The 16,563-nt window shown below is 39.6% G+C and overlaps 3 protein-coding genes across 8 annotated transcripts in view; 2 read left to right on the top strand and 1 right to left on the bottom strand.

The window, feature by feature from the left end:
• Window positions 1–16,563, top strand: part of LOC146448493 (pre-mRNA-splicing factor CWC22 homolog) — a 49,693-nt gene that overhangs the window by 10,952 nt on the left and 22,178 nt on the right. For 2 of the 6 annotated variants that reach the window (XM_085102522.1, XM_085102521.1), the window contains exons 16-25: window positions 1,043–1,135; window positions 1,715–1,799; window positions 2,538–2,598; window positions 2,954–3,031; window positions 3,145–3,204; window positions 3,865–3,957; window positions 4,844–4,890; window positions 5,602–5,682; window positions 5,792–5,893; window positions 6,446–6,555. In XM_085102522.1, coding sequence (XP_084958648.1) covers window positions 1,043–1,135; window positions 1,715–1,799; window positions 2,538–2,598; window positions 2,954–3,031; window positions 3,145–3,204; window positions 3,865–3,957; window positions 4,844–4,890; window positions 5,602–5,682; window positions 5,792–5,893; window positions 6,446–6,555 — 810 coding nt within the window. Of the gene's footprint in view, window positions 1–1,042; window positions 1,136–1,714; window positions 1,800–2,537; window positions 2,599–2,953; window positions 3,032–3,144; window positions 3,205–3,864; window positions 3,958–4,843; window positions 4,891–5,601; window positions 5,683–5,791; window positions 5,894–6,445; window positions 6,556–7,015; window positions 7,087–9,756; window positions 10,095–16,563 lie in introns of those variants that run through there. The other 4 variants (XM_085102519.1, XM_085102523.1, XM_085102520.1 and 1 more) reach the window with 4 other exon arrangements.
• LOC146448499 (uncharacterized protein KIAA1958-like) lies at window positions 7,171–9,361 on the top strand. The gene has a single exon (XM_085102502.1). The coding sequence runs from the start codon at window positions 7,431–7,433 to the stop codon at window positions 9,126–9,128; it is 1,698 nt and encodes a 565-aa protein (XP_084958628.1). The 5' UTR covers window positions 7,171–7,430; the 3' UTR covers window positions 9,129–9,361.
• On the bottom strand, window positions 11,139–14,446 carry LOC146448498 (E3 ubiquitin-protein ligase TRIM45-like). Its single transcript, XM_085102450.1, has one exon. The coding sequence runs from the start codon at window positions 14,390–14,392 to the stop codon at window positions 12,149–12,151; it is 2,244 nt and encodes a 747-aa protein (XP_084958576.1). The 5' UTR covers window positions 14,393–14,446; the 3' UTR covers window positions 11,139–12,148.

Genomic DNA, 16,563 nt, shown 5'->3' with positions numbered 1-16,563 from the left:
TGTCATTAGATTAAAATAAATGAAAATAAAAGACAACTTAAAAATGTTGTTAATGTCACTGTTCCGTTTAGAGTATCCAAACACACAAGCTTTAATGAAACGTAGAGTAATAAACTAAAGTAAGGACCACAAGACACGTTTGGCATTAATTTGGGGGACACCGCTCGGCGATTGGCGTGACTGGCGACTTCTATTGCGTGACCATTTTAAGGCCTCACTTCTCTGGCACTTCCAGCTGCACCTAGGCCAACAACAACAAAACACAACAACGCACTGCAACAGCAGCACAGCTAGGCCAGCAGCGCCACTCCAAGAAGAGTATTGGCAGGTCGCAAAACTAGAGCGCTACGAGCTGCCATCTAGGCCAGCAACGCGCAAACCTAATTAACTGAATGACCTATCATGCCTCACCTATCTCACCAGCGCTGCTGGGTCGGACCGGAGTATTGGCAGGTCAATATTACCAAAAGTCATTGAAATGAACTAGAGAACTTAGCTTGGGGAAGTCGCTACGCAGACTTAACCGAAGCGCAAACGCCGATAGGCATCCCCAAGTTTATTTGTTATATCGCAGATCAACCCCCAAAGGGAGGGAGGGTGGGTACATTTTTTACAGTGTAACAGTAGATAAAACCACGTCGTAACCAAGTGTGACTTAGAACATTCTATCGCACATTTAAAGCTAGACAGCGTTCAATGTCAGGGCCAATGGCCAGGGTTGTACTATGCTTATGGTAGACTTTACATCATAGCAAACGCGACATGAATGCACCATTCACTGGTTTAGCCATACAGAAAAGGCAAACTAACTTGTCTCCAGACAATGTCGCAACATATTACAATGTGACTATTGACTAACGTGACAATGATACAGTGATAAGTCTAAAGTACAGTACGTAGAGATGCCACCCGGGGCTAAGGGCGTCACGTTCCATTAACTGCGTTTTACAATTGTATTGTAAAACTTTCCTTATTTAAGTATCTGTTCAGTAATATTTATTTAGCCCTTGGTGCTAATTTATACCTCATTGTCGTTTTTTAGATATTCTTGGTGAAAGTGGCTCTGACGAGTCATCAGGTGATGATGACGATGATGATGATGATGACGATGAGGATAACGAAGAGGAGAACAAAGGTATTTGATGTATGGACTAAATGATTCACAGCATCTTAAAATTTGTTGTGAGATAGTTCTTAGATCTAGGTACATGTATACATGTATATATGCCAGGACTATAGCTAGCATAAGGCCAGACAAGGCCCTTGCCTCATCTAAGTTTTGACCCAAAATGAAAATGAAAAAGTTCTGTTAGTCAAAAACACAGATGTCAAAGTTTGGGTTTGTACAATTGCTGTATGCATCCAGACCCTGCTAGAAGATCATGTACGCCTACCAGTGCTGGCAACACTTGCCTTACCTCTCCTGAAAGTCTAGCTATGGCTTAGTTTACATGCACAACTTGTAATACCTGCATTTGCAGTAGTCAGAACTCCTGCATACACACTCAGGTATTTTGCCCTGATCAACTTTTCAAAAACTAAATGTACATGTAGTGCGCGCACTGTGAGCAAAATGTGACAGAGTCAGTTATAAAGGTATTCTGTAATCGATTATTTTCATCTGCTTTCATAAAGAGCTGTTAATTTGAAATGTTGTAGAAGAGGTTGCATAATGATATAAATATTCTTGGAAATGTTTAATTTGTTTCTGCAGATGATCAAAAAATGGAAATTATTGATCACACCGAAACAAATCTTGTGGCTTTGCGAAGGACAATTTATCTCACCATTCAATCCAGGTGAGGAGTTAAAAATAATAAATATTTATAAGTTCAACATTTAACTGTTACAGTTTATGTATAGATGTACATCCCCTTCTTCTTGTGCAAGGCAAGCTTGTAATCATGCAGGGCTAATTGCACTTTTGTTCTGTCTATCTCACATGTAGACTGTTCAGAGTCCCCTATTTTTCCGTGGGATTTTCTAGACTTGTATGCTTCGATTGAACTCCCGCCATCTTGATTTGTAATGGCAGGCGCAACCTGGGAAGAGTGTCTAAACTACTGAGGGGAGCGGGAAAAATAGGGAGACTCCCTATTTTTCTCACTCCTCCTCCCCCATCCAACCTACCCTGACTAGGGTCCCACTCAGTAGATTAGATGCTCTCCCCAGGTTAGGCTGGCCTTTCCAAACCAAGATGGCGGGAGTTTGATCGAAGCATATGGGATCCCAAAAAAGAAAGAAAAAAAGAAAAAAAAGGGGGACTGTGGACAGTCTATCTCACATATTATACATCTTAAATTATAACTAGTCCACCCTGTTTGTACGGACTGCACCAAAAAATTTAGCTGTTCATGAAAACACTGAATCATGCGGCTGGTATATCAGAGGATAATACCCAAGACTGAAAGATTGTCCAAAAGAATGAACAGTTAGTTGGTTTAGTAGCGAAGCTTCAAGGATAACTGTGAAATTTTGAGATTGTTTCATTCAGTTTACCCTTGTTTAATGAATTTCTCTTTTATTCATTTTTGTAGCTTGGACTTTGAGGAATGTGCTCATAAGCTGCTTAAAATGCAGATTAAAGATGAACAACTGGTGAGTTGTGGGGATTTGATGGATTTTATTTGGAGTACCTTCAGTACTTTGTTCTTGGTTGAAACTAGATAATAATGCAACGATATGTTACTGCGTAACAAATTGGGGATACAAATTACATGTATGCTCACACAATTCCACATTATAAATCTCCTCCCCCCAACCCAGTCCGATTTTGGTCTGTCTTAGTACAGTGTAGTGCTTATGTTCAAATTCCTAGCAGACATGCTGATGTTATCAAAGATACAAGTCTAACCCGTGATATGGAATTATAATTTCAGGAGACGAATGTGATTCCTTTGCCTGTTTTCTTTTTTACCATTAGTCAAACATTATTTTCATTTTTTTCCCACAGCCTGAGTTCTGTACAATGATCATTGACTGCTGTGCTCAGCAGAGGTCGTATGAAAAATTCTTTGGTTTGCTAGCCCAGGTTAGTTAGAATTGCTTCTCAAAAAATGTTAAGTAAACTCTCATTTGGCCAGTTTGATGGTTCATTGTACACTAATTTGGGTTTTAATAAGTCTTTTCTTTCAATTGTTCCAGAGGTTTTGTCAAATTAATAAAGGATATATGGAAGAATATATCAAGACATTTAATGAACAAGTGAGTGAAGCTGATAAAACTAAAATAAATACAACAAACGTTCTTAATATCATCTTGCTTTACCTAATGCTTGGCCAATCAATTCTAAATTTACAATTGAAACTAACAGGTACTGTTGAATAAGGCTTTTTTTCTCAGTGCAATTCCAGGCATGCAACACCGCTAGGAGGAAAATTGCAGTCGATACTGCGCTTGTAACACCCTCTCTTCGTCGCTTGTTTTACAAGGGAAAACTCTACCGTTCGAGTTGGAGAAAAGCAGAGTAGTCTTCTTCTATTTGCAACTTTACAGAAAACATTGCAACTCTATAACTTGTCGTATAAGTTCTCGTATCTAGAAGTTGCAGGAACAATTACCTGTTTAATGGGGTTACTCACTACTGACACTGTTATCTTGAGGATTCCATCTATACAAGGTGTAATTTAGCATTATGATCATGCATGTTGTAGTGGGTATTAATTGGTTCACAAGAGAAGTTAGTAGGAATTGTAGACCTATTGTTGTCAAACGTTTGTCTTGCTTTGGTCAACAAAGAGTTTGACCAGGGTCCATTCTTCTGAATAATGGGATCCTGGTTTAACTCCTCTTTTATTAAGGAGGAGAAGTTAATATTGGGAAATGCATTTAACGCTTTCTTACTCTGCTGTTTGCTTTCTTAAGTATGACACGATCCATCGCCTTGAGACCAACAAACTCAGGAATGTGGCAAAGTTCTTTGGGCACCTTCTCTTCACAGATGCCATTCCTTGGACTGTAAGTCTGTTGTCTTGTTTATTTGATTGAGGGGGATTGGGGGGGGGGGGGGGAGGTCGGTGTTGTATTTCTCATATATTTAGTCCCTTCCCCTCTCCCCTTTTCCTTCACGACCAAATAGCGACTGTATTTTTGCTTTATCCATCAGGGCACATCTTTGCATATAATACTCGTCAGCTTTGCAAGAAATGTTACTTATACTGGTCTGAAACAATCGTAATTACTACAGTGATCACACATTTCAAAGCATGGTTTGCATTATATACATAAAATTATATTGTAGAAGTTAGTGTTGACATTTTTATGCATTTGTTGAATGCTGTTGAAGTAGTGGTAAAATGATGACCCACCAGCGTTTTGATAATACCCCCCCCCCCCCCACCTCCTCAAACGTAAGGCATTTGTAACGGCATGTGCCACGACCAGTGCTGTGCTGGGTAACTTTCCTTACCCGACACACAACAAAGGCTTGGGGCGCGTCACCTAGAATAAGCGTGTGGTGGGTTGACGTTCTTGATGGATTTTTGAGGGGCTTGTGCCGCCTGTTCCCTGTGCTGTTATTTAGTGGAGGGGAGAGGGTACAATTGTTGGTCTGAACGTTGGTCGTATGTTTTTCTTCTAGATTTGAGGGGAATTATCGCCTGTGCTGTATCATGATGAGTTAGAGATTGTGATAGGTCTTAAGGGAAGGGGGTTACTGATGTACTGTTTTTTTTTTTGTTTTTTTTTTTTTGGAAAATTCAGGGTAATCTTTTCACACCTTTTGTTTCATGCCGATACCTCCAAATTGTATTCCTTTTCATCCCAGTTTTAGATCATGACAAAAGTAAGCACAAAATGACGTAGGAATTGAATCTAATTGTTCTGTGTCATCACTCTGCTCTAGGTACTGTCCTGTATTAAATTAAACGAAGACGATACAACGTCGTCCAGGTATGTTTAGGTTTTAAACATGATTTCTGATCAATGGCAAACGAATTCCAATTCATATGATACCACTCAGTTTTCTGCTAACAGCTTTTGTAAGCAGCTATCACACTCCATTTACAACACCAATGTTTCGGGATGCAAAACAAACTCTTGAAAGTTGTCCTCCTTCTGATTTCAGTTCTTCATTATTTCACAAGGTATATAAACGACCTTCTACTCTGTAAGACTTCACAGAGCTTCACAAGAGCCGGTTCATTATGCTGGTTAAACTAGGGGGTATTAGAACGTTCGCGTTCCTTGGTGGGATGCTCATGCATACCTGGGTTATCCCCTAAGCGTTTCTAAGTTTCCCTCATCGCTCTATACACCCGAGAGGAGAGAAATCGCCAGGGAAGGGAAGGGCAAAATTTCTTGGCTGAGCAAATACCACCATGGAAGAGACAAAGCTTGAACCAACGAAATTCAAATGGTACATCTATTAGACAACGACGTGAGTTCATACAACTGAACCACCTGAAAACAGCTGACTAAGGTGATGCATGATAGGCACGATCTTCAGCAAAAAGTGACTTATATAGTATAATAATAAAATACATCGTTGAAGAGGAGGCCTCCATCACTTGCCAGCCCTATTCAAATTATTCAATCATGAATAGTATATTTCCAATTTGTTGTCTAGCTTAATAATAATTAATTTATTTATTTATTTTACAGTCGTGTGTTTATCAAAATCTTGTTCCAAGAACTTGCAGAGTACATGGGTCTTCCCAAACTTAATGAGCGCCTCAAGGATCCGTAAGTATCTTCTGCAATTTTGCTTCAAAAATTGAGGGTCTTAGTTAATATTCTTGCGTAAGCTAGGAAGATATTTTGAAATTGCAATAATAACTTCCTTTTTTTTCAGATTTCTTGCGGAATATTTCGAAGGAATTTTTCCTCGCGATAATCCACGTAACACGCGCTTCTCCATCAATTTCTTCACCTCTATTGGACTGGGAGGAGTCACGTGAGTATCCACACTCAAATAGTCTATTGGTTACTATAGCAACAGATATTACATTTACTATTGGCTATCCTAAGAAAACAGACTGCAGTTGACATTAAAAATTGAAAAGCGCATGTTGGCTGTCGAACATGCGTAACACGTACGTGTATCCATCCAAGCTTTTGTCGCATCTCAGCTCTGTACGCAAGTTGATATTTTTTAACTTTTCTGCAACTTCTTTTTCGCCTTCCACTTTGACAAGGGCTACAGTAAGTCTCCGTGTACCTGTTTGACACAGGAAAAGCAGTAATGCAAATGAATGAAACTTGCGTACAGGAATGTGGGTAAATTCGATACAAACGAGCCAGCTTTTTCTAGCTTTTTGCTGATTGCTTTCTGTTCCCGAAGCAAAAACAAACTGCTTGTAATCCGTGTTTGGCTCTGAAAATTCTAACATTCAATAGTTGTAATCTGAATGTTGTTTAACTCCGAAAATCCTCATGCTTAGCGTTTGTCATCACTTAGTATTTTACTTGGAAATCCAGATTCAAAATGACTTGCTTCCTTTCGCAGCGATGAGCTAAGAGAACATCTGAAGAATGCCCCCAAAATGATTATGGCGCAGCAGAGGGCTGGGGCGAGTGACAGTGACTCGGATTCTTCGAACGATAGCAGCAGCGAAGGTTTGTGGGAAAAGTTTGATAAAGAATAAGAAGAAAATTTTAAGTGATGTTTTTGTAAACTTATTGGATTGTTGAAGTAGTGAAAGACAAATGATGAATGACGTGGCATTTATTTGCTGGAAAATTTATTGAATTAGAGATTTTTGACCAAATATTTTTCATTTTATTGTTTTGAGGAGACTTCATACTTTTGTGGGCTCTAAACTCGTTTTACATGAGCTCTTTTAGCCGCAGCAATATCGCCATATTTTTGTACCGTCGCGCGCTGGCATGTTAGTGTGCTTCGTGGATGTGGGCAGTTAAACATGAATAGTTACGCCATAACTTCTGCAAACTTTCGAGTTCTTTTGCAATCGGTTACCTTAGTAAATCCAAGCCTTAGTTGAGGAGTGTTTATTTTAACGCACTTTCTGGTGTTTATTGGTTCCCGAGCAACATTGAGTGCCTTTTCTCTTTACAGACAGCTCAAGCTCTGAAGAATCGTCTGAATCTTCCGAAGAATCTTCGGACGATGATCGGAAGAGAAGGTCAGTGAACATGCTTTTTTGTTGAGTCTCTTTGTTTTCATTTGAATAAAGGACTGAAGATGATATAGATTTGATCTAATAATAGTATTAATTACATCCATTTTGAAATCACTGGTGATCCTTGGAATCTGATTGGTCCAAAATGGTGCAATTTATTCCCAAATTGCACCATTTTTTGCTCTAAATCGCATCATTTTTGACTCTAAATCGCATCATTTTAACCAGCCAATGAGAAAGCGGGATTACTTAAATTGACCAATCAAATTGCAGGAAAATTTTACACAAAGAAAGCCACTGTAAGACAACTTTGAAACTTGTTACATTTATGTAACAAAACTAGGCTTAAAAATGGATGAATTCAGTTACTTACAGTTCTTAAATGACGACAATGAGCTCCTGGCCGCTGAAGATCCACTAGTTGGCGAATTTCCAAGTTTCAATGTCAATGTTGAAGATTTTTTCGGCGAGTTTTCTCAAACAGCTTCGCACGATCCGTCCGATCCGTCCGATCCCGAGTCCCGTGAAGCAGAATCAAGCGCACCTGAAAATGTTTTTCCTGCCCAAGCAGTCGATATTTCTAGATTTCCAGAGATTACCAGTGAAGAAATTGAAGAGCTCAAGTCCGCCTCAGTAAATAAAAACACGTCCCGCTCCACCAAAAATTGGATGAGTGTCTTCACGAGCTGGTGCCAATCCCGCCGTTTTGGAAACGTAAACATCGAGCAACAGTCTCCAGATCAACTTGACAACCTCCTCAGCAAGTTCTACGCGGAAGTTAAAAAAAAGGACGGGGGTGATTACGAGCCAGAGTCGCTTAAAATAATGCAGTGTTCCATTGACCGGTATTTAAAGGACAAAAACTATCCGTTTAGCATCGTGCGGTCGAGGGAATTCAACAACTCCAGGCAAATCCTCACTGCGAAAGCAATTACCCTGCGCCAACAAGGAAAGGGAAAACGACCAAACAAAGCTCAACCACTAGCGCCTGAAGAGGAAACAGCACTGTGGGAGAACGGCCAACTGGGCGACTTTAACGGAAAGGTCCTGACGAATGTCAACTTCAAAAACCTGACAGAGCAACTCGGATTCAGAGGTCGCCAAGAACACTATACTGCGTACGTGGAGGACCTTGTAATTAGAGAACAGGAAGATGGCACTGAGGTCGTTGAGTTCCGCGAAGGCCCAACAAAAACACGCAGCGGTGGTCTTACCATAAGGCGAAGAACAACTCCACAAGTCATGCACAGTACAGATGGAGGTAAAGCAGATCCAGTACGACTGTTTAAACTTTGGTTGTCGAAGAGACCAGAAGGAATGAAGAATACCGGGCCACTGTACCTGAGCGTCATTAATCGTCCAAAATCAGCCGAGGTCTGGTATTCAAAGATCCGAATGGGAGAAAACATGATCGGTAACATCATGAAATCAATGGCCTCCTGCCTCAAAACAACGAAGAAGCTGACAAATCACAGCATGAGAAAAACATTGGTTTCGAAATTGAAGAGGGCTGGACAGCCGCGCAATGTCATCTGCGAAATTACTGGCCATGCTCGTGAATCGTCATTGGACGACTACGACGAAATCGACGAAAATCAAAGGAAAGAACTGTCGCACATTATCAGTGGATTTAAAGAAGCACCAAAGGACAAAACTCCGGGCAAAAGTGCAAACGAAGTCGCCAAGCAACAGAGTGCAAAGGAAGCGTCAAATGTTCAGTCAAATCGCACACTCGCAGTCGAACGCCAACGATCACCACTAGCTCCTGTTCCTCAAGTCCAGCGACAAAGCCAATTTCATCAAGTTCAACACCAAACCATGGGCTTCAATCCTGGTTATCAGGCAGCCGCAGCTGGATTTTCGGGATTCATTCCGCCTCAGTTTCAGTACCACATGGCAGCGTCTGCATCGTTCTCTGCTGAATCTGCACGTAATCCCGCCGTAAATTACACCGGCTGCACCTTCAATTACTACTCCAAATACGTCGAGTCTCAGTCAGAACGAAAGAGAAGAAGGGTCCGTATCATTGAGTCAGACGACGAGGACTAAACTTTCTGTTTGCTTTATAAATTCGAGAATTTGAACAGTCGTATTTTGTACTCGACTTGAACGTGCCTTGAATGCAACGTTTCACGCTCGACTGATTTTTGACACTTTGACATTTACCTCTGTTTTGACAGTTATGCATGACGTGACATGTAAAAGCGTTTCCGGTTCCGCTTTTTGAATTCGATGTATAGTACTCGTATAAATGGAATTAAACTGGCAATATTGAACTTGAAGTTTGCACTGTTTTCGCTTTGTTTTTAGAGCTTAAATTTCCTAGAATTTTTAAATGATTTTTTTTTCAAATTTTTTTAATATAACATATTCTGGGTGGGGAAGGCTGAAATCTTTTATTTAGACACTTTTTTGGACAACATTGGGGGATTTCAAAATGGATGTAATTAAGTGGTAATTGAACTTCGTGTCGTGCAATTTTGGTCTGAAATCATACTTGTGATTTCAAATCAAACTCGCGCTGCGCGCTCGTTTGATTTTGAAATCACGCGTATGATTTCAGACCAAATTGCACTCCACTCAGTTCAATTACCAATATTAATTGATCTGCATGTTCTTTAGCTCGAGATGCAAATCATCCTTTGACGTTTTTGTTTGTTTGTTTGTCTGTGTTCAGGAATAAGAAGAAGCGAGCACACAAGAAAAAAGAGACAAGAAAACAAAAGAAAAGGCGGTGAAGTTATTGCTCTAAGAAAACCTGAATGTAAATTTAAACACTTACGTCAAGTGCCAAGAGTTCCTCGTCAATACCAAACTGGAGAAGCTGTACTCCCAGAATAGCTCATGTAGTTCCTGGTTTTGTGACCTTGTCAAAATGATGGGGAAGGATCTGCAAACAAGATTTAAACCCAGAGGTTTACATATCTCTTATATAGTTTGGAACTTTTCAAGTGGAACTTAGTTTCATCGTGCTTCTGCTGACAAATGTAAATAAAATCCATTTACCAGTTTTAATCCTTGATTCTTGAGTTATGTAAGTGAGCCCTAGAGTAGAAATTTTATCTTCGTATTACTTCCAAGTTTTTCCAAACACTCAATTAAGCCAAAATCCATTTACCAGTTTTAATCCTTGATTCTTGAGTTATGTAAGTGAGCCCTAGAGTAGAAATTTTATCTTCGTATTACTTCCAAGTTTTTCCAAACACTCAATTAAGCCAAAATCCATTTACCAGTTTTAATCCTTGATTCTTGAGTTATGTAAGTGAGCCCTAGAGTAGAAATTTTATCTTCGTATTACTTCCAAGTTTTTCCAAACACTCAATTAAGCCAAAATCCTCCCTCCCCCTCCCCCCCCCCCCCCCCTCCTGTCCACGCGCTCTCTCTCTTTCTTTCTATTTTGTCTGGGGCTGGGTAGTCGTCACGCAACGTGGAGAAAAGAGTTGCGTGACGTCCCTTATAACGGCTTCTTACGGGAGACTAGGGGATGGCAGTTTGCTCTCACATTTGCTAGGATGATGCCTGAAGGGTTGGAATCACTCAAGCTATCAATGTGTATTGGGAATTGTAGAATGCCACGTCTTGGATAAAAATTCATCGCACACGGCGGTGTTAGTATTTCCTGCTGGGATACAGAGCTCATCCGAAGCAACACTAGTGGACCTCACTTATTGAATTTAGGGTAAGAAACAAGAAGCATAAATATAGTTATATCTGGATGTCCGTATAAACAACTGTACCTGAGGTCTTACTCAGAACAGAGGGCACAGTTTTTTTCCTGTAGGTCGGTTAACCTTTTTTATCTTTTCCGCAGATCTTGCTACAAACACGCAACGAATCCCCCCGGGTTCTCGGTCAAGATAAAATAAATTCCGTCAGTTGCCAGCACCAATCAGATTGCATGGTTTTAAGAATTCCGTCCGCTCGCTAGCCTCGTACGCAGACGTTCTTTGGCTCGCACGTCACGCACTCCTCCCCACAAGTGTCATGACGAGCTAAAGAACGTCTGCACAGGAGGCTACTCGCTTAGTGCAAACCAAGGAAAAAACAACAACAACAAAGTAATGCATACACAAGCTTTTTATTTTGTTTGACCAAAGAAACTAGTTTTACAGTATCAATTCGTACATTTTTAGAGATCATTGCCTATCACATTATTTCTACGGACGATTGTACCGATAATAAAACATGGCACTTACTTTCCGAATAATATGCACATCTATGCTTATAAAGCTTGAAAAAACACATGCATGCTATAAATGTTTAGCTTTCTTGACGAAAATTGATAATCAAATTACACAAGTAAGTTATTACGAGATATTGGAAAACTATACTTGTAGATTATCTTTTAAAATTATTAGCCGTTAGAATAGCAGATGTGTTTCACGCTCTCGAGCATCTGTGAAACTGAAGGTATTATTTGTGTAAAGATGATGTTTGTATTAAGGCGGCCAATATATTAATGTACAAAGGGATTAACAATGGCTCTTCCACCAATAACTTCATTTTCCAGCCAACAATACCATGTGCTTGGCTCAGTAACAAGTAATACAAGAAGCAAGCTGTAAACCTTGGTTAAAAACTAACCTATACAAAAACTTACTAAAAAATCACATTGACTTGATATGTTTTTGAAAATGATGATTTCGACATAATATGACAAGGCAGAAATTTAGTAATAAAATATAATAGCAACAAAAGCGAAGTCACCCTTCCATTAATACAAAACATACAATAAAATAGCAGAGAAGTAACCTGAAAGCTATGTTAATACAACTAAATGCATCAGGCCCCGAGTGTTATTAGGAACTAATTAGTGAAAATTATTCCTTACATAATTCTTTCTTGTATTAATTTTCTGTTTCCTAATCCTTAATATATTAATCCTAAATTAACGGCTCCTTTTTTCTCAACTTTTTTAAAGGCTGAACTCATACAAAATATTTTCACAGCTTTCCAAACTCTTGTTTATCGTAAAAGTCGTGTTAATAGAGACGGACTCTGATCAAGCTCGGAATCAAAATATCATTGAAGAAACTTATTCTTCTTGATATTCAGGTAAAGGAATATTTTCACTCGAATATTTGAATGCGATGATTACTCTTATCACACACAACAGTTTGGTTGTTACTTAGAAATGCTACAGAAAACGGGTTATTAAATTCTCCAACGTTGCTACCCTTTGTACCAAACTTGCCAACAAACTTACCATTCAGTTCAAAGACTTGTATTCTGTGATTACCCCCATCACAAACCATCAGTAGTCCTGACTTAGTCACTGACAAAAAACGTGGATAATTAAACTCCCCATCCCCTCCCCCCTGCTTACCAAACTTGTACTTATACTCACCCTCCCTACTGAAGACTTTTATGCTATGATCATTATAGTCTGACACTATGAGATATTCTTCACATTGAACACAATGGACAGGAAAACTAAAAGAACCAGGCCCACCTATCTTCATTAGAAAATTGCCATCAGGGGAAAAGATCTTAATCAGTTTGTTACCTGAATCAACAACGATAATATTTCCCTCACTATCCAAGGATAAACCCCAAGGATAAGAGAGCTGACTATCAAGGCTTTCTTTCTCACCAAACATACCCATGTACCTACCCTCCCCATTGAAAATCTGCACTCTATGGTTATCCCTGTCTGCTACAAAAATCTTTCCATCCTTATCAAAGGCTATTCCAAAAGGATATTGAAATCTTCCCTGATTGCTACCATGCTGACCAAAGGATCTTATGAAATCGCCATTACTGTTGTAGATTTGAACCCTGTGGTTCCAACCGTCAGCTACTGCTATTTCATCCCTGTTACTCACTGCCACCCCGTTAGGAAACTTAAACATTCCAACATCCGAACCTTCTTTTCCAAAAGACAAAACAGGTTTCACGTGAAATGGTTTTACTAGCACAGTAAAAGGACTATCACGAAAATGTTCCCCGTTTACTTTAATTGACAATTTACAGCTACCTTGAACTTTAGGAGAATAGCTAATGTTGTAGATTCCATCTTTTTTATCATCTATTTGCACTTTGGTCACGCATTCTCGTCCATGCTCGTCTCTCATCTCTACCGTTACATTGTCACGCTTATCATAACTCTGTCTTTTGCTAGCGTTTCTTGTGGTCAAATTGAATTGAGCTTCACGCCCAACAGTTCCTTCTCTGAGTCCTTTGCCTTCAGCGATGGATTCATTTGCTTTTATTGGGGACGATATTTCCAAGAATCCAATTTCTTCGCTATTGATGGCGTTCTCAATCTTTTGGTTTTCCACGAAAACTACAGTTGGCAGACATTCAGGGTCACGGGAAACATGCTTGGCTTGCTCTACTTCTTCCAAAATTGCTGTCAATGATTTTTTCAGCTGAACGACCTCGGCGTTTATACTTCGTGTTAACAGTTTATCAGCTTTTTTCAGCGATGATTCGATCAAAGTTATTTTCTGCTGAATCTCAGTCTTTGCCCTTGCAACACTTTCACCCGACTTCCTTGTTTCGTTTTCCACCGCAGCGAGAATATTTTGTCTCTTTGCTTGAATTGTTTTGATCAAGTCATCAGTAAAGCTGTCGACATTCCTTTTAACGTTTTCGCTTTGTTCAATCAGTTGAGCGTATTCTTCATCAAGTTGAGTAACTAAGTTCAAATATGCCTGTAAGTTTTGTCTTTGTTCTTGTATAAGAGCTGTCATCTCGATCTTTTGAGCCTCGGCTTCTTCTCCGATTAATTTCAATGTGTGTCCTCCATGATCCAAAGTGACGCAAGTTTGGCAAACTGCTGTTTCGCATTTCTTACAGAAATACTTCAGCTCTTCTTTCTGATGTTCTTGTCTTGAACAAAACACGGGTCGCCTCAATACATCCTCATAGTCCTTGTCTTGGAACTCTTCCACCGCAAGAACACGATGATCTTTGTTGTTTCGCATCATGTTGTGTCCAATTAGGCACTGTTCACAGTAAAACATGCAACACTGAAAGCAGTACGAAGCCTCGGAGCTTTTCTTGTCGCAGTTTCCACACGTTACTTGGGTTGTGTTGCATTCTTTTATGGCCAGCACATCGATCATACCGTTCAGATAAAAGCTGGTCGGAAGATCCTTCAGATCGCCGCTTGCAGGCACTCTGCTAAGAGCTTGGCACTTCGGACATCTGAATGCATTTTGACCGCCACTCGTCTGATGCCAGTGTTTCAAACAATGCAGACAGAAACTGTGTAAGCAGGGAAGCTGTCTGGGATCCTTAAATAAGTCTGAACACACCGGACAAGACACTTCTTCGCGGAGATTGTAAAACAACGTTCGGATATCCATGTTGTTTTCGCATACAAACGAGGAGTGACCTTGCGGCAGTCTTTACCACACAATGGAGTCTTGTGATTTTCTATCTTTAGCTTTTCTAGAATCTTTAGCGTATGAACCAATCACAGAACGCTTTTTTAAAAGACTGTTGACGGTTTGGTTTTGGTTTCTGATTCCCAGGAATGTGCTCTTGGTGCGACAAGTTTTTGTTTGCAAGAAAGGCCTGCCTTTCAAAAACAGAAAAAGGTCAATAAAGTGAACTTTATTGTTAAAGCTTCTTTTATAAAGCCGTCAAATTACAGGGACAATGATAAATATTGTCAATATAACAAATGGGCTGGAACACACTACTTAAAACTTGGTTTTAATTTAATATTAGAAAAAAAGTTAATTATCTTGTTTTCTCTTCGACCCTCTCGGCACCTTGCAACACGCAATCGAGCCTTAATATTTTCTATCTATGAGTTTCTGGGAATTAGTGGTGTATGATCGAGGCAATCATAGAAAGCTGTCGTAAGAGATTGTTGACTGTTTCGTTTTAGTTTCTGATTCCCAGGTATGTGCTCTTAGCGCGCCAAGGTTTTGTTTGATGTCGCAAAGTCATGCAAATAAAAAAGAGATGAAATACGTATACGTTGTCCATAAAATGGGGTCAATGAATTGAACTGTGAAGATACCGCGATAATTAGAAGTAATGTAAATATAGAACTTTTGCAACGAAGCCCACTTGAAGAGGTAAGGTTTGAACATTTTTAATCCTCTTTTCTTTTCCCGGATTTTCTCGGCAGTATATTTCACCACACTGTAAAGTATTATGTGCCAATCTCAGAGCTCTGTTTTTTTTAAAGGCTGTTGATTGTTTTGTTTTGGTCTCTGATTCCCAGGAACGTTTTGTTATTACGCGCAGTTTGAGCTTGATAAGAAAATTAAACACAGAGAAAAATAATACACATTAATGCAATACTTTGAACTGCGTTATTTAAAGCCCCTTATATCATCAGTTGCGAGATCGTGGAAAAAGAGCTACTAATTCGCAACCTCCTTCCCAGGGTCTCTCCTCTTCACCCTGAGACGTGAAGAGAAGAGATCTGGAAACAAGGTTGACTAATTCGCTTCTGGCGACGGAAACTCGGGAACGGTGGAACATAATTAATAGGGTACTGAAATCTTCTCTTCTTTCATTCTAAACTTTCACAAGACTTAGTTTACATGTAAGGCCAGGCTCTATTTTCGCTTGGTGAAGTGCTCCCGCAAAAAGGGACTGAAATAAAGAATCGTCACAGATCGCTGCTGAAATTGGGACAAATCGTAGTTCATTGGAAGCGGACTCAAAGGGACTTTGTAATAATTACCACTGATGAAAGGAGGAGGGGAGGGGTTGGAAAGCAAACTTCATGTTAGCATAAAATGTCGCCACCGTCACGCCCTGCAAACGCCTCCAAGTATTGTTTCATGAAACAGACAGCAGGGAAGAAGATTCCTACTAAGTGAATCCGCCATATTTTTACATAGGATTACTGTGGTAACCTATTATGTTAAAGGAACAAAGTAAGTCAAAGTGTAAAAGCAAGATATAACGTACTATGTGAAAATATGGTTCCCGGGCGAGGACAAGAACCCCGGTCTTTTACACTGAAGCCAGACGTGATAACCACCACATTACAGGCGAACTCACAATGATAGCGGACGAAATAGCACAGCTTATTCTTTTTACATCACGTTATTTAATGAACGTTGCATGCACCACAAGAAAACAGTATCAGGTTATATCACAACAGAGACATGAGTGTTCAGTATGCATTTTTTACGATCAAACCTTGGCAAGTTTTTAAAAAATATATATATTCTTGCACAGTAAGCAATACCTATGGAAAATCTGGAGGAACAGCGATGATGAGCGTTCGTCAGAAATCGAACACAGTTGGCAAATATAAAGTAAAAGCGGAAGTGTCACCTTTTTTTTTTCTCTTTTGTTAAAAATATTGAAATAAAACCTTAAGTTAGCTACAAATTAATTCTAGAATAACGAGAGGAAAAAACTCAACTCAAATTTTGAAAGGGATAACTCGTGATCTCTTCTAGCGCATTTTGGGAAAAAAAACGCAAAAACTTGAAAAACGTTAGCCTAACATTTTTGAAGTTTCAATCTATATTCCGACCTACTCTGTGTCTCGCCAGAAAAA

The sequence above is a fragment of the Pavona decussata genome, unplaced genomic scaffold, assembly GCF_977016875.1.
Source record: "Pavona decussata unplaced genomic scaffold, jaPavDecu1.1 SCAFFOLD_912, whole genome shotgun sequence".
In the NCBI taxonomy this organism is placed as follows: domain Eukaryota; kingdom Metazoa; phylum Cnidaria; class Anthozoa; order Scleractinia; family Agariciidae; genus Pavona; species Pavona decussata.
The sequence above is the reverse complement of the archived record's forward strand: the minus strand, read 5'-3'. Positions and strand labels throughout refer to the sequence as shown.